At 35.8% G+C, this 26,876-nt stretch overlaps 1 protein-coding gene across 2 annotated transcripts in view; it reads left to right on the top strand.

The window, feature by feature from the left end:
* The window catches only part of Hspa4 (heat shock protein family A (Hsp70) member 4), a 45,777-nt gene that overhangs the window by 16,691 nt on the left and 2,210 nt on the right, over nt 1-26,876 (top strand). For both annotated transcript variants that reach the window (XM_005335753.5, XM_013363120.4), the window contains 14 exons: nt 2,279-2,378; nt 3,167-3,300; nt 4,643-4,887; nt 11,688-11,764; nt 13,616-13,767; nt 14,853-14,959; nt 15,356-15,489; nt 16,490-16,671; nt 17,694-17,783; nt 20,358-20,510; nt 21,906-22,031; nt 23,356-23,463; nt 25,250-25,369; nt 26,617-26,778. In XM_005335753.5, coding sequence (XP_005335810.1) covers nt 2,279-2,378; nt 3,167-3,300; nt 4,643-4,887; nt 11,688-11,764; nt 13,616-13,767; nt 14,853-14,959; nt 15,356-15,489; nt 16,490-16,671; nt 17,694-17,783; nt 20,358-20,510; nt 21,906-22,031; nt 23,356-23,463; nt 25,250-25,369; nt 26,617-26,778 — 1,890 coding nt within the window. The remainder of the gene's footprint in view (nt 1-2,278; nt 2,379-3,166; nt 3,301-4,642; nt 4,888-11,687; nt 11,765-13,615; nt 13,768-14,852; nt 14,960-15,355; nt 15,490-16,489; nt 16,672-17,693; nt 17,784-20,357; nt 20,511-21,905; nt 22,032-23,355; nt 23,464-25,249; nt 25,370-26,616; nt 26,779-26,876) is intronic.

The raw sequence follows: 26,876 nt of genomic DNA, 5'->3' as shown, positions 1-26,876 counted from the left end.
TCTTCTCCATTGTTCTACCTATTTAAATCTTGTCTATTTTTTAGGGTTTGTCTCAACCCACTTTGATTTTTTTTTTTTTTCAGTACCTATTATAGTGTCTAGCACAGAGTAGCTGCTTGTTGGAATTGATTGTCTTCAAATATAAATGGCTTTTTCCTCTATTTTTGTTTGTTTCTGTATCTAGCACTAAATATAAGGCAGCAGTAAATTTCATCTTGTCTTTCCCATTTCCTTGTTTAGGTATTTTCCCATTTTCCTGTTTAGGTGTAAGCCTGGGTACTTGCAGCTTTGTGCTTGCATTGTGGTGGAGTCCTAGAGGCTATTGAAATATGAGTGGCTATGTTGGCTTTGTCACTGAGTCTACTTATTTGATACTTTGACTCTGGCTTTTGTCTCAGTGTTGGTACATTGATTGGTAAAACAAGGACTGGTAGGTTTGTTGTCTGGTAAATTCCTTGGTCCTTGGTTATCTAGTAAAGTAGAATTGACGTTTGTCAGCAACAGTTGGATTATAGCTATGTACCACAATTCTGGAGATGCAGAGAAGACTAAAAATGCTACAAGAGCTAAGGTACAATGACTCTGATTGCCTAATGGCTGGTAGCAGACATTGTATTTCTTAGATACTTCACCTTTCCACAGCTCTCCATTGTTCGCTCTGATTTGTCTGCATTTCTCTATTTAGTGCCTTTAACTTAGATCCTGAATTATACTAAAGTAAAATTTACATAAAATAATGGAATGCCTGAGTGGCTCTTTTCAGTATTGGGGAATGGTTTAAAAGATGGTATGTTAGCTGGGTGGGGTGGTGCATACCTGTAATCCCAGCGGCTTGGGGAGGCTGAGACAGGAGGATAGCGAGTTCAGAGCCAGCCTCAGCAATTTAGTGAGGCTATAAGCAATTCAGCGGAGACCTTGTCTCTAAAATACAAAAAAGGGTTGGGGATGTGGCTCAGTGGTTAAGTGACCCTGAGTTCAATCTCTGGTACCAAATAAACAAAAACTAAAAGATGGTATGTTAAATCCTGTTTGGAGATATTTAAGACCACACTGAATTTTAGTGATTTGCAAGGAAGATTCACAGAATACAGCATAGAGTTTACTCACACTTTATTACAACAAAATGATACAAGGCAAAATCACAAAGGGAAAGGATACATGAGGTAACTTCTAAAGGAAACTAGGCACAAATTTTCAAAAGTCAGAATGCACTCATTTGCCAACGAGGTATAACAACATGTATGAAGTGTCCTTTACCAGGAAAATTTTGTCTCGAGTTCTATAAGTCTAGTTCCCTTTTTTTGGTGTGGGGTGGGTTGGGGGGATAGGATGGTGGTCAGTCACATAGATTCCCAGAACAACAAAAGATGGTCAGTATAAACTGCTTTGTATAAACAATTCAGGCATAGTGAGGCACACTTAATCAGCTAGGGAAATTTTTCTGTCAATTTAGGGAACTATTTATTTAACTATTTTTTAATAAAAAATACTTATTTTTAGTTGTTGTTGGACACAATATTTTTATTTTTATGTGGTGCTGAGGATCGAACCCAAGGCCTCGAATGTGCTAGGCGAGCACTCTACCACTGAGCCACAATCCCAGCTCTTAGGGAACTATTTATTAATCAAGTTCTTAGATGCCAGTTGAGTTCTTATTTGCCAGGCAAGGGCTTTTATATTAAAGTAGCTTCTGTTGTAGTTGGGTGTGTTAGCACATTCCCGATCCCATTTGCAAGGCTAAGGCAGGAAGATTGCAAGTTTAAGCATCTTAGTGAGAACATGTCTCAGTATAAAACATTTTGGGAGCTGGGGATATGGCTTAGTGGTAGAGTGCCCCTGGGTTCTTTTCTCAGTACTGCCAAAACCAAATAGTACAAACAATAAAACCTCTGCTCTTATTGTGGTCTGGTAGGTAACACAGGTAATGGCAATACATTTTTTTAGTATTGGGGATTGAACTCAAGAGTTACTTAACCACTGAGCTACATCCCCAGGATTTTTTATTTTTCATCTTGAGACAGGACTCTCTAAGTTGCTTGGAGACTCTCTAAATTGGGGAGATGGCTTTGCACTTGAAATCCTCCTGCTTAATCCTCCTGAGCCACTGGGATTATGGCAATAAATTTGTGCCAATACTACTTTGAATGTTCTTTTTCTTACTGGTTTGGAATACTTTAATCATATACAGAATGAATTCCTGTAAGCATATGAGGTGTTCTTGGATATTACTAGCTAAAATGAGGTTTGTCATATAGCAAGCTTCTAAATTTTGTTGTAGGTTCCTTGTTTCTATACTGATGCAGAAAGACGATCAGTGATGGATGCGACACAGATTGCGGGTCTTAATTGCCTGAGATTAATGAATGAAACTACTGCAGGTAAGTAAGGGACTATTAATTTTTTTTATTAGTTTAATCTTAGAAGTGGTGAAATCTTAAAACCCTAGAGTTTCTTGCTGTATATGCTTGGAGTGCTGCCATCCTCTTTTTTTTTTTAAAATATTTTTTTAGTTATAATTGGACATGATACCTTTATTTTACTTATTTATTTTTATGTGGTGCTGAGGATTGAACCCAACGCCTCGATGTGTTAGGCGAGTACCCTACCACTAAGCCACAACCCCAGTCTCTGCCATTCTCTTTTATCACCTGTGTGTCATAGTGTTTTTGTATATTATGTCAGCTGTGAAGACTTCATCTGACCAGTATCTTTTCTGTACTGATAAAATACACACTGTGATATTTGATCATGTACTTGTTTGGAAAGGAATACACTTATCGTGTGCATTTGGTTTCATGGTTTTCTTTCTCTTTGAGTTGTGGACTGGTGGTCAGAAAAGTGGGCATGAAGCAGCATCTCCAGGTCTGGACACATGGGAATGTTAACCTGGAATCAGTAGAAGGGGTTGAGGAAAAGTAATGTTTGGAGAGTTGGGAAGTTGGTTTGGGGAATTTGCTGAAGTCAAACTAAAGGAACCCTAACTGATTGTTAGCATTTAACTCTTTAAATTTGTTACTTCTTATGAATACATTATGTGATTTATATAAAGAATTGAATTCTATCTAATGAAGTCCCATTCATGATATATAAAACTTGTTTATTCCTGCTTATATGAATTTTATTGTTTAGACAATACCATTATGTTGAATTTATTTTTCTTGTGTAGTTGCTCTTGCATATGGAATCTATAAGCAAGATCTTCCTGCCTTAGAAGAGAAACCAAGAAATGTAGTTTTTGTAGACATGGGGCATTCTGCTTATCAAGTTTCTGTATGTGCATTTAATAGAGGAAAACTGAAAGTAAGTATATTTTTGCCAGAAGACTATATTAAAAATATGGTAATAATACATTTTTGAGAGATTAACTGAAATAAGTGGGTAAATAATTTTGTTTCACTAATTTAAACTTTCTATGAGCCATATGAACCGGAAACTCAAGGTATCTGTAGTATTATATCCCCCCAAATTTATCGTGAGTTGGCATGGTGAGAAGTAAAGTAAATAGACCTTGAGGGAAAAGCTCTTAAGAGCACTGAGTCTTATTTTCCTAACCTTTTAAAACAAAACAGTGCAGACTTGTTGGAGTTCTTCTTCTTTTTAAAATTTTTTAGTTGTAAATGGATCTTTTATTTATGTATTTATATGTAGTGCTGAGGATGGAATCCTGGGCCTCACATTTACCAGGCAAGTGCTGTACTACTGAGCCACAACTCCAGCCCCTAGAATTCTTTTCAACATGAATTCTCTTGTGTTTTACACTGGGGATTGAGGCAATGGTAAAGGTGCGCTCTTCTTGCTCTTGAGGCTTTTGAGTGTTTTGGAGGTAGGGTAGGGGAACTAGAACTTGGATGCCAAAAGAAACTAGACTAACACTGATTTCTGGAAAGCTTAAAGCTCTGGAAAAAGCACTTTTGTGCACATAGAATTGTAGAAGTGTTAATGGCGAGTGGGAATCAGAGGGTGATCATATTCATGTTTGATTTTTGTTCCTTTATGGTAGTTCCACAATAAAGAATAAAATGTACAGAAAGAAGTATGTGTATGACATTAGTATGTTTGGTGTTGTAATGCATATTGGGAGTCAGATGGTCATAGAGGGGAGGGTATGGGTTTTGAAATCAAGATTTGATTTTGAATTCTACTTTTACCACTCTGATAATTTTGTAACCTAGTAAATTTTGTAAACCTAGTTGATTATCTCAACTAGATTTCTGAAGCATACTCTGTAATTATAATGTCTATTTAAAAAAATTTTTTTGGGTACCAGGGATTGAACTCGGGAGCATTTGACCACTGAACCACATCCTTAGCCCTATTTTGTATTTTATTAGAGACATGATGGTCTCACTGAGTTGCTTAGCGCCTTGCTAAAGTGCTGAGGCTGGCTTTGTACTTGTGATCCTCCTGTCTCTGCCTCCCTAGCCGCTGGAATTGTAGGCGTGTGCCACTGTGCCCGGCCTATAATGTCTGTTTTTCATAGTGTAGTTTTAATAAGGATTAAGTGACATGCACATTACCTCTTTTTAATCATAGCATATACATTACTGCTTGTTTTTTTTTTTTTAAACTGACTGAATATACATCATGATAAACTTTAAAATTGATTGGTAAATTGTTGGATTAATTATCTTCTTTTTCTAAGGTTTTGGCCACAGCATTTGACACAACACTGGGAGGCAGAAAATTTGATGAGGTGTTAGTAAATCACTTCTGTGAAGAATTTGGGAAGAAATACAAACTAGACATAAAGTCTAAAATTCGTGCATTATTACGACTGTCTCAAGAGTGTGAGAAACTGAAGAAATTGATGAGTGCAAATGCTTCAGACCTCCCTTTGAGCATTGAATGTTTTATGAATGATGTTGATGTATCTGGAACTATGAATAGGTAATAATATTAATATTTTGATATTAAACTGAATTGTGATATTTTCCCCTCTCACTATATTAACTATTTTTAATAGTTGTTGAAATTGTGGTTGTTAATATGACAGACTTTGGTTCTGTGGGTTAAAATTTTAGGCCATTTGGAACCTTTTTATGTAAAGGTTGGGTTTGGTTTTTCTAGTAAGAGAGTGTAGTGGTTTTGTTCTGATCAATTAAATATTCTAGGAAGTCAGTTTTTATGTGTGCATTATACATGAATTATTTGTTTTCATTAAACGAGGGCAAAGTTCTTTAATGTAGAATTAAATTTAGTTTAGCCATTGATTAAGAAATTGGTCTTTTTTGGGGCTGGGGCTCAGCGGTAGAGCGCTCGTCTAGCACGTGTGAGATGCTGGGTTCAATCCTCAGCACGACATAAAAATAAATAAATAAAAGATAATGTGTCCAACTACAACTAAAAAAAAATTGGTCTTTTTGAGTGGTTTAGGATCATTCGAGGGCAACAGCCTTCTTTTTTTTTTTTTTTTTTGTAAAGTACTGCAGTTTTGGGTAATTGACATTTAGAGCTATTCTCAGAAATACTCAGTGTTATTGTTTCTTGGTTGTGTTGCTTGGATGATGGGAGTGAGATGTTCTTTTGGCTTGAACTCTAGCCATATAATTCAGGCAAGACTCATGGCTTCTTTGAGGAAGTGTGTCTGAGCAGTTCTTAAAATATTGAGATGGCATTTATTGTTGAGCAGTATTCATATTTGTACTCACCCCTTTCTCCTACTTAAAAGTGATTGAGCAGTAGCCCTCCCTTCTTCGTGTGTGTGTGTGTGTGTGTGTGTGTGTGTGTGTGTGTGTGTATGCGTGGGGCTGGAGGCCAATATTTGCTGGCTTTTAAAAGCTGGTTGTACCATGCACTGTTAGAACACAGAGATTTTATGTGCTCTGTTTTAAGCCTTCATTTAAGTCTTTTATGTTCACCACTGTTTTTATTTTTGAAGTTAATAAAACTAGATTATTTCTTATACTATTTCTTCTAATTAACTTTTTCTTCATTTAGACAAATATTGAGGTAATAGTTATACCAAAAAGTTATTTATTTTTTATTTTAGGATTTAAATCCAGGTGCACTTAACCATTGAGCCATATCCCCAACCCTTTTTATTTTTATTTAGAGACAGGGTCCTGAATAGTTGCTTAGGGCCTTACTAGGTTGCTGAGGCTGGCTTTGAACTTCTGATGCTCCTGCTTCAGCCTCCCAAGCCATTTTACACATCATAAAATTTTGAAATGAGTATTTTAAAATGAACAATTCAGTAGTATTTATTTATTTTTTTTTTAGAGAGAATGTTTTAATATTTATTTTTAAATTTTTGGCGGACACAACATCTTTGTTTGTATGTGGTGCTGAGGATCGAACCCGGGACGCACGCATGCCAGGCGAGCACCCTACCGCTTGAGCCACACCCCCAGCCCCAATTCAGTAGTATTTAAAAAAAAGTTTTTTTTTTTTAGATGTTGATGGACCTTTATTTATTTATATGTGGTCCCGAGAATCGAACCCAGTGCCTCATACATGCTAAGCAAGCGCTCTGCCACTGAGCCACAACCCCAGCCCAGTTCTGAAGTATTTAACACAATTCATACTGTATAGTCACTTATATGGGGTGAAAAAAACATTTCATCCCCAAATAAAACGCTGTACTTCTTTATCAGTGGACCCTGACAACCACCACTCTGCTTTCTCTTTGGATCTGCTTTTTCTGAATATTTTGATAAGTGAGATCTTATAATGTGTTTGACTTCTTTATCTTTGCATAATGTTTTTGAGGTTTATCCACATTGTAGCTGTATGTGTATCAGCAGCTCATTGCTTGCTTGCTTGCTTATTTATTTATTTATTTATTGGTACTGGGGATTGAACTCAGGGGCACTCAACCACTGAGCCACCAGCCCTATTTTGTATTTTATTTAGAGACAGGGTCTCACTGAGTTGCTTATCCCCTTGCTTTTGCTGAGGCTGGCTTTGAACTTGCAATCCTCCTATCTCAGCCTCCCAAGCCAATGGGATTATAGGTATGTACCACTGTGCCTGACCATTGCTTACTTTTTGACAAATGATATTATATTGTATGCATATGCCACATTTTATATTTTCAGATCTCAGTTGAGGGGTATTTGTTTCCACCTTTAGCTGTAGTGATAAGTACTGTGTGCATTTGTGAACATATTTGAAATATGTTGTCAGTGCTTTTGGGCATTTACCTGTGACTGGAATTGCTGGTTTATATGCAGTTCTTTTTTCTTCTTGGTACCAGGGATTGAACCCAGAGACGCCTAACCACTGAGCCACATCCCCGGTCCTTTTTATTTATTTATTTTTTTTGTTATTTGTGGACACAATGTCTTCATATGTTACTTTATGTGGTACTGAGGATTGAACCCAGGGCCTGACAGGTGCTAGGCAAGCACTCTACCACTGAACTACAATCCCAGCCCCATTTGTTCTTTTTTACCGAGGTGCTTATTTTTTTTTCCCTTAAAAGTCTAAATATTTTTAGTATGATATGTTTAGGTGTTCGCTGTTTTGGATTAGTTTTTGCTAGGTATATGAGTTTCTTTTTTAGTGGTTTCAGAACTTAAAAATTTAAATATAATTGTTTTTTAGTTAAATTTTCTTGAATTACATTGACTATTCTGTTTTCATGCTATGGTTTTATTCTTTGGAAACTCATATATAATTATATTGGATTGTCCTTGTTTGTCTTCTGTGTTTGTCATTCTCTATTCAATCATTATCTACTCTTGTCATTATCTACTGGGGTTGTTTGCTTTTACTACCTGGTTGGTGTCATGTCCCTGCCCCGTGCCTTTTGGGGGCAGTTCAAAGGATTGAACCCAGGCCTTAAGCATATTGTAAATGTTCTGCCAGCCCTAGTTAGTTTTTATTTCTGATATTATGTTATTTGTTTCTAATTTTTTCTAATTCTGATTTGTTGTTTCATTTCCTGTATCTTTTTTAATTGAAACAGAATTCACATGCCATAAAATTCACATTTTAAAGTGTAAAATTTAGTGGTGTTTAGGATATGCAGAAGATTGTTCACCTGTGGTCACTATCTAATTATGGAAAGTTTTTGTCACCTCTAAACCCTGTACCCACATTAGTGGTCACTCTAAATTCCTCTTTGAGGCAACTACCAATGTACTTGTTGTCACTGTATTTTTTTTTTTTTTTTTAGTATTTATTTTTTAGTTTTAGGTGGACACGGTATCTTTATTTTTTATTATTATGTGGTGCTGAGGATCGAATCCAGTGCCTCATGCATGCTAGGCAAACACTACCACTCAGCTACAACCCCAGCCCATTCTATTCTTTTTACTCATTTTTTGGTGAAATAAGTATTTCTCAACCTTTAGAAAGGCATTGTGAAATGCATTTTTTTTAAAATTTCACTGCTCCAGAGCATGTTTTTGTGAAATATTTAAAAAATGTAGCTTTTTAACTTTCCGAGATCTGTTTCCTCTTATATCTTTCTTTGTAGATAACTGCTGTTGTTCTCAATTTGCATTTTCTTACCAGCAGTTTTTCCTCAGTGTAATCCTTTTTTCTTTGATGGGATTTTTTGCTATCCCTGTGTACCTTAACAAGGCCTTTTATACTTTTCCTTTGGAGTGCAAGCCCTACCTGATTATGTCTGCTATTTTCTTTCTTTCTTTCTTTCTTTTTTTCTTTTTTTTTTTTAAAGAGTGAGAGAGAGGGGGAGAGAGAGAGAGAAAATTTTAATATTTATTTTTTTAGTTCTCGGCGGACACAACATCTTTGTTTGTATGTGGTGCTGAGGATCGAACACGGGCCACATGCATGCCAGGCGAGCGCGCTACCGCTTGAGCCACATCCGCAGCCCTATGTCTGCTATTTTCAAAGTGACTTGCTTAGTTTTGGTTTTTTGGTGTTTTCAAGTATATTTTATGCTATTGTTTTGCTATCTTTTATAGAACTGATGATGAGTAATTGTGCCTTCAGTGATTTGTTTCTACCCACTTATGTATTTTTAATGTCCACAAAGAAACTTGTATACAAAATATTCATAGTAGCAGTACTCATCATAGAACTGAAGTGGAGACATCTCAAATGTCCACCAACTGATGAATAAGGAAAACGTGGCTCGACCATAAAATGATCTGTTATTTAGCAATTTAAAAAAATGTAGTAAAGATGCATACTAAAATGTGGGTGAAGGCTAATGTTAGAAGCCTTTTGCAAAGGACCAAAAATGTATACTTTATTTGTATGAAAAATCCAGAACAGGCAAATGTATTGAGATGTAAAGTAGATTAAACATTTTTATTGCCTAGGGTTTTAGATGTATAAGGTAGAAAAGTAATAATTTAAGGGTGATGACAATGTATGTTTGTTTTAGGGTGATGAAAATCTTAAAAAAATGATAATGGTGATGGTTACACATTTTAAAATATTTTATTTAATCTTTATTTTATTTATTTGTTTCTATGTGATGCTGAGGATCGAACTGAGGAATGCCTTATACCCGCTAGGAAAGCGCTCTGCTACTGAGCTACAACACCAGCCTATGGTTCATAATTCTGAATATAAAATAGACATTGAGGCTGAGACCCTGGGTTCGATCCCCAGCACCACATTTGAAAAAACAAAACAAAATGAACACCTGTAATTCCAGCAGCTAGGGATGCTGAGACAGGAGGATTGCAAATTCAAAGCCAGCTTCAGCAATAGTGAGGCACTAAGCAATTCAGTGAGACATTGTCTCTAAATAAAATACAGGGCAGGGGATGTGGCTCAGTGGTCGAATGCCCGATACCCTCCCACCCCCGCCAAATAAAAACACATTGAATTATATCTTTAATGAGTGAATTCTATGGCATGTGATTTATATTTCAGTAAAAATTTTTTAGAAAAAAGAAACTGCCAACTATCAGACCTACTGCCATCTTTCTTTTTTTTATATAATTTATTTTTTAGTTACAGTTGGATATAATATTTTTATTTATTTTCATGTGGTGCTGAGATTGAACTCGGGAACTTGCACATGCTAGGCTAGTGCTCTACTGCTGAGCCACAATCCCAGCTCCTATTGCCATCTTTCTGGAATCATCTTTACTCCTTTGCTTTTCATGGTTTCAATTGAGAACCAATTTAGATATGCAGCAAAATTGAATTTTATAATGAACATCATTATCTCACTACTTAGGTTCTGCTGATGACTTTTATTATACTTATTTTATCATATACTTAACATTCTTCTCTACTCCTTCAGTTTATTTTTTGACATATCTCAAAGTAAATGGTAGATATCTATGTAATGTTCTCAATGCCAAAGTTTTCATATTAAGCAGAATTCTTGTGTAGTTTTTTTGGGGGGATGGATTCTTACATATGATACACTTCAGTTTTAAGTGTTCATCTGCTGAGTTTTAACAGACTGTTATTAAGAAATACATCCTTTTTTTGGCTAATAATCTTTTCGTGAGATAAACCAGAATCTTAGAAAGTTTCCTCATGCTTCCATCCTCGGGGTAATCACTTGTGATATTTCTACATTTTTTGGCTATATGTTAAATTTGATTGTTCTCAAACTTATAAGTGGAATTGTACGGAATGTAGTCTCTTGTAAGGTTCTTTTACTTCTTTGAGATTTATTTTAACTATGTAGTGATTTTTACTGTATTTATAGGACTGTGCGTCATCACCATTATTCTGCTTTAGAACCTTAAGTGCACATTGGTAAAAGAAAGAAGGTAATCTGGAATGTTTGGGTAATTTTAACTATATGATGCTGGGAAAAGTAAAATCTAGGAAGGAAAGGGAGAGATATATTACTATTGAGCACAAGGAAGTTTTACAGCAGTGAAACTCTTCTGTATGATGTCAGAATGGGTGAATACTTAAACATTTGTCAAAACCCATGGAACCCTAATAGAAACTATGCAAAGTATCAGTATTGGCTCATTAATAGTAACAAATGTGCCACATTAATTGCACCACATTAATCTAAGTGTTAGTAGAGGAACTGGGCTGGGATTAAGGATTGAGTATATGGGAATTTTCTTTCTCTATAATCATAAAACTGATCTAAAAAAGAAATACTATGCTTGATAGCTATTATCTCTTTTGTCTTGTTCTAGACACTAATCTATTTTCTGTCTGGATTTATCTGACCTGAACATTTCATGTAAATGGAGTAATAGATGTTCTTTTTGGTCTGGCTTCTACCCAGCTTAATTGTTCCATGTTGTAACATTCTTTTTATTGTATTGTTTCATTTTTATTGCTGAATACAGTTGATAGGTATTTGAATTGTTTGTATTTCTTTTTCTTTTTTCTTTTTTTTTAATAGAGAGAATTTTTAAGTATTTATTTGTTAGTTGTCGGCGGACACATCATCTTTGTTTGTATGTGGTGCTGAGGATTGAACCTGGGCCGAATGCATGCCAGGCGAGCGCGCTACTGCTTGAGCCACATCCCCAGCCCCTGTTTGTATTTCTTGACTGTTATGAATGATGCTATTCATGTATTTGTTTTTCCATGAACTTGTATTTTTAGTTCTAGTGGATGAATATGTAGAGTGGAATTGATGAGTCATATGATAACTTCTGAATTTGCCATTTTGAGAAACTGCCAAAATTTTTTTTCAAAGTGGCTGTACCATTTTCATTTTACATTGCCCAGGAATGTATGAAGAGTCCAGTTTTCTCTTTGATTAGAGTGCATCCATTTCACATAAAAGTGGAATGCAATTTAACCTTTTTTTTTTTTTTTTTTTTAAACAGAGGCAAATTTCTGGAGATGTGTGATGATCTCTTAGCTAGAGTGGAGCCACCACTTCGTAGTGTTTTGGAACAAGCCAGTAAGTATTTTTTGATTCTATTATTTGTGCATGTCACACACTTTGGAAAATGTTCCTTATTATCCCTGCCACCCCCCAAGCAGTTTTCCAAATATTTGTTGAATGGACCCTTTACTTCCATATTAAGCTTTTTTATATTATCCTGAAGTGTTCCCCCTCCCCAAAGTAGCTTTTGGTAATCATGAAGAGAAAGCTAATAAAATTCTTTAAGAAACTTAATTTAGACCCAAAGAAAGTTATAAACTTCTCAGTTTATTAAAAGTTATCTTTTGGGGCTAGGGTTTGGCTCAGTGGTAGAGCGCTTGCCTAGGATGTGTGAGGCACTGGGTTCGATTTTCAGCACCACATATAAATAAATGAAATAAAAGCCAATTGACAACTAAAGAATATTAAAAAAAAGGTCATCTTTTGTAACACTAACTTGGTAGTTTTGTAAACTTTTGTATCAGTGAAGCTTCTTGGTTAGCTGAAAGATAGGGTAAAGGAAGATACTAAACCCACATATTTATTTAGCAGAATACTTGTAATTTTGTCTCAGGCTAAGATAAGGTTGTGGCTTAATTGAGGAATATATTATATTCATTTATCTGAAACCTTGTTTAGACAAAACATTTACCTAAAGTGCCCTGTTGTGTTGGTTGTTGTTTCAGAGTTTCGCGAACTTATTTCAGCTCAGTATAGGCATAAGTATTAAATTAGCTTGATCACAACAGAGGAATATGTTCTTTCCACACTGAAACAGGCCCCCTTCCCTTTTTGTCCTTTGAGGAGCCTTTCTAATGTTGCCAAGGCTGGTTCAGAATCCTTGGGCTCATCATCGTGTCTTAAGTCTCTTGAGTAACGGGGGCAATAGGTACATTGTACCTGATCCCAGCCCATTTCAAGCCCTTCACAAAAAAATTGTTGGTAGTTTTTAGATAATCAGGATACCAGATGGTATGAACACGTATTTAATGAACAATAGCAAAGCATAGATATATACCTTCTTACCCTCCGAGGAGAGGAGACTATATTTGTGTGTATGTGTATGTGCTAGTTCTAGGGCTTGAACCCAGGGTTGCTTATCTGTTTAGCCACATACCCAGCTCTGTTTTTTTTTTTTTTTTTGAGACAGGATCTCACTAAGTTTTTAGGGCTTCACTTAGTTTCTGAGGCTGGCTTTGAACTTGACGATCCTCCTTCCTCAGCCTCCCCAAGCTGCTGGGATTATAGGCATCATTGCACCTTGCTGTATCTGTGTTTTAATCTGGACCATGGTTTTGCTCTGGATAGAGCACCAAAGTGACTAGATGTGATCCTGAATACCTTTTGTTAATTTGTGCCAGCTCAGGGCTGATCCCCCCCCCTCCTTTTTAATAATTTTTTTTTAAGTTGTAGATGGACACAATATCTTTATTTTTATATGGTGCTGAGGATCAAACCCAGTGCCTCACATGTTAGCACTGTACCACTGAGCCACAACCCAGCCTCTCACCCATTTTTTTAAGGCCTCCTTGATGGCTAGCAAACTTGAATGTTTGGTCTGTTGATATTTTAACAATTCTTTGCATGGGACTTTGCAGAGTTTACAGGATATGTACACTTCAGGACACTTGAGTATTTCTGGCCCATACTTCCCTAAATCTTACTATTATGTGCCACCCTTTCTGCATTATTTTGACTCAAAACATCTACTTTGATTCCATATACTGCATACCTATCTGAATGTGTGCATGAGTGTATGTGTAGGGGTGGGGCGGGGCAAGTAATTTTGTTATACATCTATGAATATATTACCATGATAAAATCTTTCCCTTATAAATGCTAATGTAAAGATTCTTTTGATCTAAATGTCCAATTGTTTTAAAATAGAGTTAAAGAAAGAAGATATTTATGCAGTGGAGATAGTGGGTGGTGCTACACGAATCCCTGCAGTAAAAGAGAAGATCAGCAAATTTTTTGGTAAAGAACTTAGTACAACATTAAATGCTGATGAAGCTGTCACTCGAGGATGTGCACTGCAAGTGAGTTTTCTTTTTGTTTCAGGTCATTGTAACAAGATGACAGTATCTGTTAATAGTAATAGAGGGGCTGGGGTTGTGGGCTCAGTGGCAGACTGCTTGCCTCACACATGTGAGGCACTGGGTTTGATCCTTAGCATCACATTAAAAAAAAATAAAGATAACGTGTCCCTCTATTACTAAAAAATATTAAAAAAAAAAACAGGTAGTGGAGGTCTGATGTTCATAAAAGGAATTGTATTCTGGGCTGGGGTTGTGGCTCAGCAGCAGAGCGCTTGCCTAGCATGTGTGAGACACTGGGTTTGATTCTCAGTACCATGTATCAGTCAATAAATGAAGATCCATTGACAATTAAAAAATGTTAAAAAAAGGGTAAAACTGGAACATATCTTCTAAGAAAAGGAATTTTATTCTGCATCTTATAGTAAGATGAATTTATTGACTAAATAGATAATTTTAGACTTGAAATGTTACAAGAAGCTAGGCTCATTGGTGCACGCTTGTAATCCCAGTGGCTTGGGAGGCTGAAACAGGACGATTGTGAGTTCAGTGCCAGCCTCAGTAAAACTGAGGTGCTAAGAAACTCAGTGAGACTCTTTCTAAATTAAAAATACAAAATAAGGCTGAGGATGTGGCTCAGTAGTTGAGTACCCCTGAATCCAATCCCTGGTACGTACCCACCTCCCAATAGACCAAAGGGGGCCCACAAAAAAAAAAAAATACTAGAATTTGATATGATCTTTGTCTATATTTGAGGTGATGATTTGTCAGTTAAGAGTTGGGGATTAACCAAGAGCCCATAGAAGGAACAAAGTAGCTTAATGTATACTGAGGAGAAAAATACTGGATAATAAATAAACCTGAAGTTTAAAACAGTTAAAAACACTGTTTTGGATTAATGGAAAAATAAGGAATTACTAGATTACATAGCTTAATTTGACAATGGTAGAAGTTTGTGCTCGTTTACAGACTATGTTATTAATGACCATCTTATAACGATCTCCAGAAATGATTATTTGTAGGTCTAATGATGTTATTTCATATGGTCTATACTTGTCAAATGGAATTTTTAAAAATTATCATTCTAGTGTGCAATCTTGTCGCCTGCTTTCAAAGTCAGAGAATTTTCTATCACTGATGTGGTGGCATATCCAATATCTCTGAGATGGAATTCTCCAGCTGAAGAAGGGTCAAGGTAATAGATTTGTTAATCATATTTATACCTACAGTTAATTCATTGTTAAGTCTGAGTAATATATAGCTTTTCATTTCAACTTGGCACAAATCTAATATTTTGTTATAATGTGCAAAGTGATCAATTATTGTAACAGGCATAAATTAGCGTTCATTTAGTTTCCTACATTTGATCCTGTCGAAATCAGGTGCCTTTTATTTGCTGATTGAGTGTATTTTTTATTTATTTTTTTACTAACTTTGTGTACACAGTTTCTTGGAAACTGAATAATAATAATGATAATAATGCTAGCTGAGAAGAGAGAAACTAGGATTGTATAATCATGAACTTGGAATATATGGGTCAAAGTGTTAGGAATATCCTGAATTTATGTTATTGTCTTTTTCCTTCATTCAGTGACTGTGAAGTCTTTTCAAAAAATCATGCTGCTCCTTTCTCTAAAGTCCTCACATTTTATAGAAAAGAACCTTTCACTCTTGAAGCTTATTATAGCTCTCCTCAGGATTTGCCCTATCCAGATCCTGCTATAGGTAAGTAGTGTTAGGAATTGAAATGATAAGAACTTTTATCTACTTGGAGTACTAGGATGGCAGAAGGACCAGATGCAGTGTTCTGAAATTTACGTACTTTACACGACAAAAGAAAACCTTTTCTAATCTTATTACCAGCCTCAGAACAAACTGGCTGGCTGTTATTTTATTGGATCTCCCATTGTGTGGAGATTATTTCTCAGTTAATTTACAGTGTGGTTATGTTTTATGTTAAAGAGTTAAATAAATTTCAGTATTGACTCTAATATACAGGTGAACAACATATATGGACAATCATTAGGGGATTGTTTACAGTAGCAGTGCATCCTGAATTTTGAAATTTTGTTGGCTAGAGTTTTTACATGTATAGACTCTGGGAACTCTTACCATCTGTAAGTAATTCTAGTTGAAAAGAGAAATTATATATAGAGTTATATAGTAAAGGTCTAGAATATGTGGGCACAGTGTTCAGAGTATCCTTAGTGATACTTAGAAGGTGTGGAAAGTTAACTTATTCTGGTTTCCTCATTTGTAAAATAGGAATAGGGATGCTAATAATTCATAGTTTTGCATTGTTGTAGGAATAAAAAAGGTAAATAGGACTCTGGTATAGTAACTGGATCTGGAAATGGGAATTTCTTGAGGAATAAGAAAAGTAGGTTTTTTTTTTGGTAGAGGGAGAATGTGACAAGTGTATACTTTAGGAATTTATGTGGCTGTTGCATATAAAGCTGAAATAAGGTTCTAGAGGAACAGAAAAAATATTAAGAGACATTTGAGCTCCATTCAGAATAGAATTATAAAATCTCGACAATATGTGAAAGAATGAGAAATCTAATAATTTAGTAAGATTGTACCGAGAGTACTGACTATGCTTATTTGAAGTGTCATGTTAGTTATTGACCTGTCATTGAGGAACGAATGTAACCTACAATATGGGCTTGTATTCATGTTTGAATTTGTTCTCTTGTGTGTTCTCTTTTGTGTCTCATGTCCTCAGCTCAGTTTTCAGTTCAGAAAGTCACTCCCCAGTCTGATGGCTCCAGTTCAAAAGTGAAAGTCAAAGTTCGAGTAAATGTCCATGGCATTTTCAGTGTGTCCAGTGCATCCCTAGTGGAGGTGCACAAGTCTGAGGAAAATGAGGAACCAATGGAAACTGATCAAAATGCAAAGGAAGAAGAGGTAACCTGGACATTTAATGTAATTATGATTGCCCAGAGGTAACTTGTCTAGAAGTTGTAACGAGTGGATGGGGTCATGGGAGCAAATTTGTGAGAGTTGCTGAGAGTAGTTTTGCAAGTGTCTTTACCCCTACTATGGGTTAACCAGTAGAGGATCTTTACATGGAATCTGTATGGAAATGGAACATAGATTACCTCTTCCTAGATCATGCTTTTCTCATCTTGGGTTATTTTTTATTCTTTCTGGTTATAGAAGAATGTTCTTGAGTCTCAATTGATTATTTTCACAAATAGAATAGGTTGTACACTAATTTACTGAAATTATGCATTGGGTCTTATTCTCTTTGTGTATCAGATTCAAATCTTTATAAAACCACAAATGCTTGGGTCTCATTCCCAGAGGTTTGTTTGAGTTGGTCTAGGCTGGGCCCAGGTATGAGCAGTGTTCAAAGTATCCTAGGTTCTTCTAATATGTTGCAGGCTTTGAGGGACCACTGGTTCAGTTCTACAAATCTGTTGTTTTAATTATCATCATTGAGGGTATTCTTAATAAGTTCACTTCCCCTAGCACATACAGTGGTTGCCCTTTTAAATATGGAAAGGCTAATGTAGGAACTGCTTGGAAAAGTAAAGACTTTTGAGGGAAGTCTACTTATGAGAAGTTTGTAGAAACTTAACTGCAGATTGTATTTTGGAGACTGTTAAATGATGCTACATTGTATACTAAGAGTACTTAATGGTTTATGAAACCAATTCATAGTCACTCTTGATTACATAAGGATAGGGCAGGGCAAGTGTCATCCCCATTGTATAGATAATGTTAGCTGAGCTCCCGAGGGGAGAATTTTGTATTTTAGTTAACATGTATGACATGAGCTGGAATTTGAACCTAGATCTTCTGGTTGCTGACAGTTGAACAGAAATTACATATCCTGCATGTGTCTTTGTCAGTGTGTCATGAAGGTTGCTTAGTTTTTCTTTTTTATTTCTTGGTTTCTGAATTTAATTTGACCTGTTTATTAGAAGATGCAGGTAGACCAGGAGGAACAACATGTTGAAGAGCAACAGCAGCAGACACCAGCAGAAAATAAGTCAGAATCTGAAGAAATGGAGGTATGAGTTTTTATGAATTGCAGGCTTGTAATGTACATGGTTCTGGCTTAAAAGGCTATTTCTTGGAAAGTAGTTTATTACTTGAACAATTTTTTTCTTAATATTTATTTTTTAGTTAGAGTTGGACACAATACCTTTATTTTATTTAATTATTTTTTTTTTTTGTGGTGCTGAGGATCAAACCAGGGCCTTGCATGTGTGAGGTGAGCACTCCACTGCTGAGCCATAACCCCAGCCCCAACTTGAACAATTTTTAAGCAAGATTTTGTAGTGTTTTTGTAAAGTACTTTTTCTGCTAGAAAGTGCTTTTTGCAAGATGATTTTTGAACCTCTATTCTAATTGTTACATGAAAAGAGCACTCAGATATAGCTTTGCTAGGTAAATCAGATTTGTCAACTGCCTTACTCTTGCTTTTTTATTGAAAAATATTGCAAATAATGTATTTATGTACATTTTGTAAATAATGTAAAAAAATGTATTTATCCCACAATGAATATTTAACATTTTTGAAACCTTTTATTCTTTGATTCCTTACTTTTGAATTTCCATGTTTGAATTTGTTTTTTAGCATTAAAAGCACTATTTCTTTCAATTGCTTTTGACATGGCAATATATAATCTCAACCTCTTAGGAATTTCTTTTTTTTTTAGTTGTTGATAGACCTTTATTTTTTATTTAAATGTGGTGCTGAGAATCGAACCCTGTGCCTCACACATGCCAGGCAAGTGCGCTACCACTGAGCCACAGCCCTAGCCCTCTGGGAATTTCTTATTGTGGTACTTTAAATTTGGTAGAGCCTTAATGTGGCTTAAGTCTGTTGCCCATTTTCATGTCTGAACAAATTTTAACTTGCTTTCCTTTAGTTGTGCAAATAATAGTTTAAAAAAAAATGACAAGAGGAGATCATGCTCACAGATTTGATTCTCTTGTTGGCTCAGACCTTTGCCAAGATGGAAAACTCCTTTATTTTGTTGGGTAGGTGGTGGTGGTGCAGTAGTGGGAGAGAAAATTATCCCTTTGTGTGTGTGTGTGTGTGTGTGTGTGTGTAAGGTGGGTGAGGAGAAAGGAAAAGTGTCAGGCCTGGTGTACATCCTTCTTACCAGTGTGGTGTTGCAGTGAGATGCATCCAAGGGATTTTAATGTAGACTTCCATGGGGTGATTCAGGAACTAAAAGACCTTTCATAATGTTATTTCTAAAGGGAAGGAAATAAAAATTACACATACGTTTCAGCTGCTATTTGGATAGGAGGTGAGGAACTGACATTGAAGTCTTGCCTCACATCATAGACTACAATTGAATTCCTGATAAATTCAAAAGTTAAAACAAAAAGGTTGAGTATTTTCCTAATCTGTGGATGGAAAAAGTCTTTCAAAGCATAAAGTAATAAAAGTTATCACAAAGGAAATGTTGGATACTGTGATGCTGTGGCTCAGCGGTAGAATGCTCGCCTACACATGTGAGACACTGGGTTTGATCCTCAACACCACATGAAAATAAATAAATAAAGGTATTATGTCCATCTACAACTAAAAATATTAAGAAAAAACTTGCATAGAAAAATAAAACTGGAGGAAGCTAAAAGACTAAAAAATATTTACTAAAAACTGAAGAAAACAGTGGATAAAGTGTGAGTAGGCAATTTGAAAAAGTATGGTTTATAAGTGTGAGGAAAAAGATTATTTTTTTTTTTTAAAGAGAGAGAATTTTAATATTTATTTTTTTAGTTTTCAGTGGACACAACATCTTTGTATGTGGTGCTGAGGATCGAACCTGGGCCACACGCATGCTAGGCGAGCACGCTACCGCTTGAGCCACATCCCCAGCCCGAAAAAAAAGATTATTGACTTAGAAACTCAAAATAGCAGTGAGATGAAGTTAAATGGATTTTCATTTGTAGATAGGGTGCTTTGGAATGAATTCTGTCAGTCCTTGTGAAAATGTAAATAGCTTATAGGCATTTTCTAAATCACATTGGCATTACGTTGCTGATCCATAAAAATTTTATACCTTTTCCCACTAGTTTAATCCTTGTCTAAATTTATATAAGAATGGAAGAAGAATTTTTTTTTTCCTATTTCCTTCTTTTTCTGTGTTGGGAATTGAGCCCCAGGCCTTGACATGATGTTAGGAAGTACTCTACCACTGAGCTATATTCCTAGCCCTAAAAATTTATATAATGATCAGGTGTTGATTGTGTGATTGCAGAAAAATTGTGTGTGTTTATTTTTTCAAAAATGTATTTTTAATTGTGATAAAGACACATATACAAAGCTTACTGTGATAACCATTTTTTAGTGTATAGCACAGTAGCATTAATTAAGTACACATTTACTATGCCACTGATCTTTGAATCTTTTTTTATATGGCAAAATGAAACTAGTCAGGAGAAGTGATCCACAGCTGTAATCCCAGTTACTTGGGAGGCTGAGGCAGGAGGACTAAAATTTTAAAGGTATGGGGATGTAATTCAATGGTAGAGTGCTCCTGGGTTCAATTCCAAGTATGCACTGCAGAAGCAGCTAGCTTTTGAAATTTAAGTTGTATATGTTTTTGTTCCTATTGTTATTTTAGACTTCTCAAGCTGGATTGAAAGACAAAAAGATGGACCAACCACCTCAAGCTAAGAAGGCAAAAGTGAAGACCAGTACTGTGGACCTGCCAATTGAGAATCAGCTGTTATGGCAGATAGACCGAGAGATGCTCAACTTGTACATTGAAAATGAGGTGATTATTTAAAGTCTGTAAGAAAAATGAGCTAATGAATTAATATGACCACGATGTTCAGATACTGTTTCTAGAGGCTCTATGTATTTTTAGTAGTTTGGATTTTGATAAAATAATTTTGAATTTTTTGGGATAAGGCAAGTTTAAGTAATACATCCTATTGTATACCATGTCTTTCTTGCTAAAAGCTTTGCTGTGAGATCCTTGACAATGTCTTTGGTTTGGGGTTGTATTGTTTAAATTGGGCTATAAGTATATTTGTTCCTTAGAGATTGGGATGTTTAAAGTAGTGAGTAATGGAAGTTGGTTAGCAGGAGAAACCACATAGCATTAATAGTAGCACTACTTGCTTATTTCTTCTCCTGTTGTAAGTCAGTGTGAAAACATAGCAGTTCTTTTTAAGAAGAGTGATATGTGATATTTGGGATCCTGGACCCCATTTACTCAGTTCATTGAGGTTTCTTATTATGTACTCCCTGGATCTCAGAATAGTTTTATTTTGCAGAATCTTCAGCATTTATATAACATGCGTAGTATATCAGAACTCGGTCATCTTATGACACTAAGCCTTTTTTTTTTTTTTTTTTTTTTAAATATTGGGGATTGAACTCAAGGGTACTTTACCATTGAGCCACATCCCTAACCCTTTTAATTTGGAGATAGGGTCTCACGTAAGTTGATGTGGCTGACTTCAAACTTTCTTCCCGCTTGCTTCAGACATTGGGATTATGGACATTTGCCACTGTGCCTGGCTGAACCAATTGTTTCTTGATTTGAGTGCTGGAAATTGAACTCAAGGGCACTCGACCACTGAGCCACATCCCCAGTCCCATTTTGTGAGTTGCTTAGCACCTAACTTTTGCTGAGACTGGCTTTGAACTTGCAATTTTCCTGCCTCAATGTCCTGAACCACCGGGATTACAGGCATGCACCGCTGCGCCTGACATTGTTTTCCTTATTTTTGTGGAGTATCTTTTTTTTTTTTTTTAAAGAGAGAGTGAGAGAGGAGAGAGAGAGAGAGAGAGAGAGAATTTTTTTAATATTTATTTTTTAGTTCTCGGTGGACACAACATCTTTGTTGGTATGTGGTGCTGAGGATCGAACCCGGGCCGCATGCATGCCAGGCGAGTGCGCTACCGCTTGAGCCACATCCCCAGCCCTTTGTGGAGTATCTATATCTTAATATTTTTATTCTCTTTTTCTAAAGTCATACACGAAACTCTGCCTTCTTGATCTTCAAAATTTATCAAGGACTAGTCTTCCAGCTTCCTTTGGTTGGAGTGATTCAAAGAATTAAAAGGATTTGAGAAGGAATGGATCTTTGTTTTTAAATTTTATTATATGAAAGAGGAAATTGCCTTAATTGTCTTAAGATCTAATTTGTATTGTTCTCAGGGTAAGATGATCATGCAGGATAAACTGGAGAAGGAGCGGAATGATGCCAAGAATGCAGTAGAAGAATATGTGTATGAAATGAGAGACAAGCTTAGTGGTGAATATGAGAAGTTTGTGAGTGAAGATGTAAGTGTCTGCTGCAATGTTTTACTCTGTCTTCTAGGAACATCTTTAGATGTCTTAGAAGGGAATTCTCTGTGTTTAACAAAATTATTAAAAGTGTTTTTTTTTTTTTTGAGGGTGGTGTATAGTTTGTATTTATTATTACAGTATTTCCCAAAGATTAGCCTTTGTACATCATTTCACATGTTCTTTCATTTCTTTTCCCTCTCTAGTACTGGAGATGGAATCCAGTAATGTTAATACCACTGAGCTTTTTATAATTTGAGGCAGGGTCTCACTAAGTTATAGAGGCTGACCTGAAAATTGGTGATCATCCTGCCTCACCTGGGATCCTCCCAAGTACTTGGAATTATAAGCATGTGTCACCTCCCCCCCTTTTTTTGTTGGTACTGGAGATTTAACCCAAGGGCATTGTAGCACCGAGCTCTCACCCCCCCCACCTCTTATTTTTTTTTTTATTTATTTTTTTTTTATTTTGAGGCGGGGTCTTACCAGGTTGCTGAGATTGGTCTCAAACTTGCAATCTTCCTGCCTCAGCCTTCTGAATTGCTGAGATTATAGGTTTCTACTACTGTGCTTGGCTCTGTAACCCCTGAACCTAGAAAATAAAGCTTCTGCCAGCCTTATTTTCTATGTCCCTCATCTCCATACTACTTTATTTTTTTAAAGCAACTGCCAGATATAGCAATGCAGTTTGTATCACCAGTGTTTCAACTTTTTTTTTTTATTTGGCGAGGGGATAACAGGTCCTTATTTAGTACTTTGTTTAGAGACAGAATCTCACTGATTTGAGATTTGCTTTTCTGAGGCTGGCTTTGAGCTCATGGTCTTCCTGCCTCAGCCTCCCAAGCAGCTGGGGTTACAGGCATGGAGGTGCCTGGCCACACTGTTTTGTTTTATTAAATTTATTTTGTTTGATTTTAGTTATTGATTGACCTTTATATTATCTATTTTTGTGGTTCTGAGGATTGAGCCCAGTGCCTAACATGCTAGGCAAGTTCTCCACCACTGTGCTACCACCTCAGCCCTCAACTGTTTTTTTTTTTTTTAACTTTAAAAAAATTTTTTTTTTAGTCATGAGTGGATACAGTATTTTTATGTGGTGCTGAGGATCGAACCAAGTGCCTCATACATGCTAGGCGAGCGCTCTTCCTCTTAGCCACATCCCCAGCCCTCAACTGGTCTTTTATTTTTATTGATTGGTTGATTGATTGTTTAGTTGAGGTGATGGGAATTGAACCCAGGGCCTTGTGCATGTGAGGCAAGCCTCAACTGGTTTTTGATTGACCTAATTACAATATGTATATATATATATTTTTATCTGTAGGATCGTAACAGTTTTACCTTGAAACTAGAAGATACTGAAAATTGGTTGTATGAAGATGGAGAAGACCAGCCAAAGCAAGTTTATGTAGATAAATTGGCTGAATTAAAAGTAAGTGACTCTTGGAGAGCAGAGGTATCCTCGAGCCTTTAGAGTGTTCAAGGAGAGTAGTTCAAAATGGGGAGGAGAGCACAGGCTGAAAAACATGTTTTTGAAGTATTGTACCCTTATGACTTAGGCTCATTATAATCCTCACTTTTAGAGCCTTATGGCAACAGAATAATTTTTCTGAAAATTGAGTTTTGATTTCCAGTGTTTTATGGAGTTAGATATTTAGTGTATTCTTGAGTTAAAAGACAAGTAAGATACAGTCCTTACCCAAAGGTACCTACTATGTCATTGTTACTTGTAGTTTTCATTCTTTTTTTTTTTATTATTTTTTAAATATATTTTTTAGTTGTAGGTGGACACAATACCTTTAGTTTGGTTTTATGTGGTGCTGAGGATCAAACCCAGTGCCTCATGCATGCTAGGCAAGCATGCTACCACTGAGCCACAACCCGAGCCCCGTCTTTTTTTTTTTTTTTTTTAAATACTGGGAATTGAACTATATTACTGAACTGCATTCCCAGCACTTTTTTTTTTTTTTTTTGAGATAGCATCTCACTTAAGTTGCTAATGCTGGCTTCAAACTTGTGATTCCCCTGCCTCAACCTGCAATAGCTAGGATTACAGGGTGTACCAGTGTGTGTGGCTGAAGTTTTGATTCTTGATAAAAACAAAATGACTAGATTTGTATTTAAAGAAACTAATTGTTAAACCTTAGGGTTAAAATATAAAGAGCTACCCAAGTTAGAGACCTTTTGTTTGGAAAAGGATAGAAATGCACAAGAAGAAACTTTGAACATTTCCTTTTGCTTTTAGCTCAGAATTACTTGGTTTCTTGTGGAACTGGGCTATTACAATTACTCTTTTTAGTGAAATTGCTCAAGGACAGTGCCTGTAGTTTTATATCATTGTGGCAAGCATAGAGTGCACATGAAGTTCCATTTTGTTTTTTGTTCATTTTCTTTGTCTTCTGGGAGAGATGTCAAACACATGAAAGTAGAGACTAATAGTTTCAGCTCTTTGGGCCAATTCTTTTCATCTCTATTTTCACTCCCAGTTGTTTTGAAGCATGTCCTTATGGTTTGGATTGATCCAGAATCATTTCTGTATGTATTTAAAAGAAAATAGAACTTCACTTCATTCTGTATCATTATTGTGCCTAAAAAGTTTCTTAAGATCACCACAGTATTCCATTTTCAAGTTTCATTGTTTTATACATGATTATGTTTTAGTTAGGATCTCAATTGGTCCATACATTTTGTTGGTATGTCTCTTAAATCTGGTTTTGTAGTTCTCCTTCCACTTTTCTTTCCCCTTATTTGTTTGATGAAGAGCTGGATCATTTGTCCTATAGACCCCTCCCCCCAATCCCCATCTGAACTTTGCTGATTTTCCTCTCCACAGTGGTATTTACATTGTCTGGTAAAGTGATGTTTAGATGTAGAGGCTTCATCAGATTCAGGTATTGCTCATTTTTAATTAAAAAAAAAATATCATTTTTGGCAATAAACTTCCTATTCAGTGTATACAATGTCTACTAGAAGGCAAGTAATTTTTGGTTGTGTTTTGATAATTAGGATATACTGGTTGACTCTACATGAGACAATGTTGAAGAATATTCGCTCCAGTCTGAGCAGCCTAATATTTCCAGTGGTGTGGAGAAGCATATCTAACTTGTATATTTATATCCTTTGATATACATAAATGTACTTTAACTCATAATCAATGTTAGTCATAATAGAAACAATACAACTCTGATAATTTAAGAATTTGTTTATTCTCTTTTAAGAATTTAGGTCAACCTATTAAGACACGGTTCCAGGAATCTGAAGAAAGACCAAAATTATTTGAAGAACTAGGGAAACAGATTCAGCAGTACATGAAAATAATCAGTTCTTTCAAAAATAAGGTACTCCGCACCCAACTCCCACTCCCTTTCTCTAATCTTACTTACCTTGGTAGTCACAATTTGAGACATTTTTACCTGCCAGTTTTTCTGTTGTTCTCAACTCTCATTTAACAATATTTTCTTTCATTTTAGATGTTATTGTGTAATGTTTTATAGACTCTTATAAAAACTATAGGATTTGCTGCTTCTCTTTAGTAGGTGGAATCTGGGGTTGAGAAGTATTGTTTAGTTTCCTTTTTTTGCTATAAAATGCATCTTCTGCATTAGACTTAAGATTCTCTGTTTGGGGGCTGGGTTGTAGCTCAGTGGTAGAGCACTTGCCTAGTACACATGAGGTGCTGGATTTGATCCTTAGCATCACATAAGAAAAAAATAAATAAAATAAAAGGTATTTTAAAAAAAAAGATGCTGTGTCCTGAGAACATATCTGCATTGTGATTTTGTGATTTAGGCAGATGTCCTATCTCGACAGTTAATTTATTAAAAGAGTTTTTGAGTACTATATGATATACACTCCATAAATAACCCATTGAGTCCATATAGGTGGTTTTATCAACATTTATAAGTAACTTCCAACAACTTTAAGCCTCATCTTCCTTAAACAGGACCCCAGGTAAATGATTGGGGACCGCTGAGATTCAGTCCAAAGTCTCACTCCAAAATTAGCATTTTAACCTTACTGTATTCCAGGTTCTTCCATTTATTTATTACTTATTTACTTAAACTTATTTATTTTTGGTGGTGGTAGGGGGTCAAACCAAGTGCTTCATGTGTGTCACGTAAGCCCTTTACCACTAAGTTTTATCCTTAGCCCTACTCCAGGTTTTTGTTGTTTTGTTAGTGTAAAAAACTTCTTTAAAAAAAAAAAACCAAACATTTTTTTCTTGGAAAAATCTTTAAAAATTTATATTATTATTTTTGTTCCAGACTAACATGTTTAAACCTCAGCTTTCATTTCTATTAAAGTGTAAATTTACATGTGAAATTATTTTCAGAAGATTTTGCATAAAATGTGCATCGTTTATATCAATGAAGCCTTTTAGCTGCCTTCTTGTAGGTATTCTTGGCCTTCAAATCTTTTTCCTTAAGGTTTAAACAAAGTTTTTTTTTGCTATCTACTTAGTGCTAAAAGTGCTTCATTTTTTGAAAAGATGGTACCTATTTAAAAGATGGTGAAGAACTAGGCAGTTTTTGGGATGTGGGTATTATGCCTTGATACTATCTGACTACCTGCTGGTTGGTTATAGGAGGACCAGTATGACCATTTGGATGCTGCTGATGTGGCAAAGGTAGAAAAGAGCACCAGTGAGGCGATGGAGTGGATGAATAACAAGCTGAATCTGCAGAATAAGCAGAGTCTGACCATGGATCCTGTTGTCAAGACAAAAGAGATTGAAGCTAAAATTAAGGTAATTCATGACTTTCAATGTTTAAGTCTTGTCAGCTTTGTTGGTACTAATAGTCCTCAAGTGACATTTGTCATTGTCACATTTTGGTTTGGGGATTG

The sequence above is a fragment of the Ictidomys tridecemlineatus genome, chromosome 1 (genome assembly GCF_052094955.1).
Source record: "Ictidomys tridecemlineatus isolate mIctTri1 chromosome 1, mIctTri1.hap1, whole genome shotgun sequence".
NCBI lineage: Eukaryota > Metazoa > Chordata > Mammalia > Rodentia > Sciuridae > Ictidomys > Ictidomys tridecemlineatus.
Note: the sequence above shows the minus strand (reverse complement) of the source record. Positions and strands in the feature narration are given on the sequence as shown.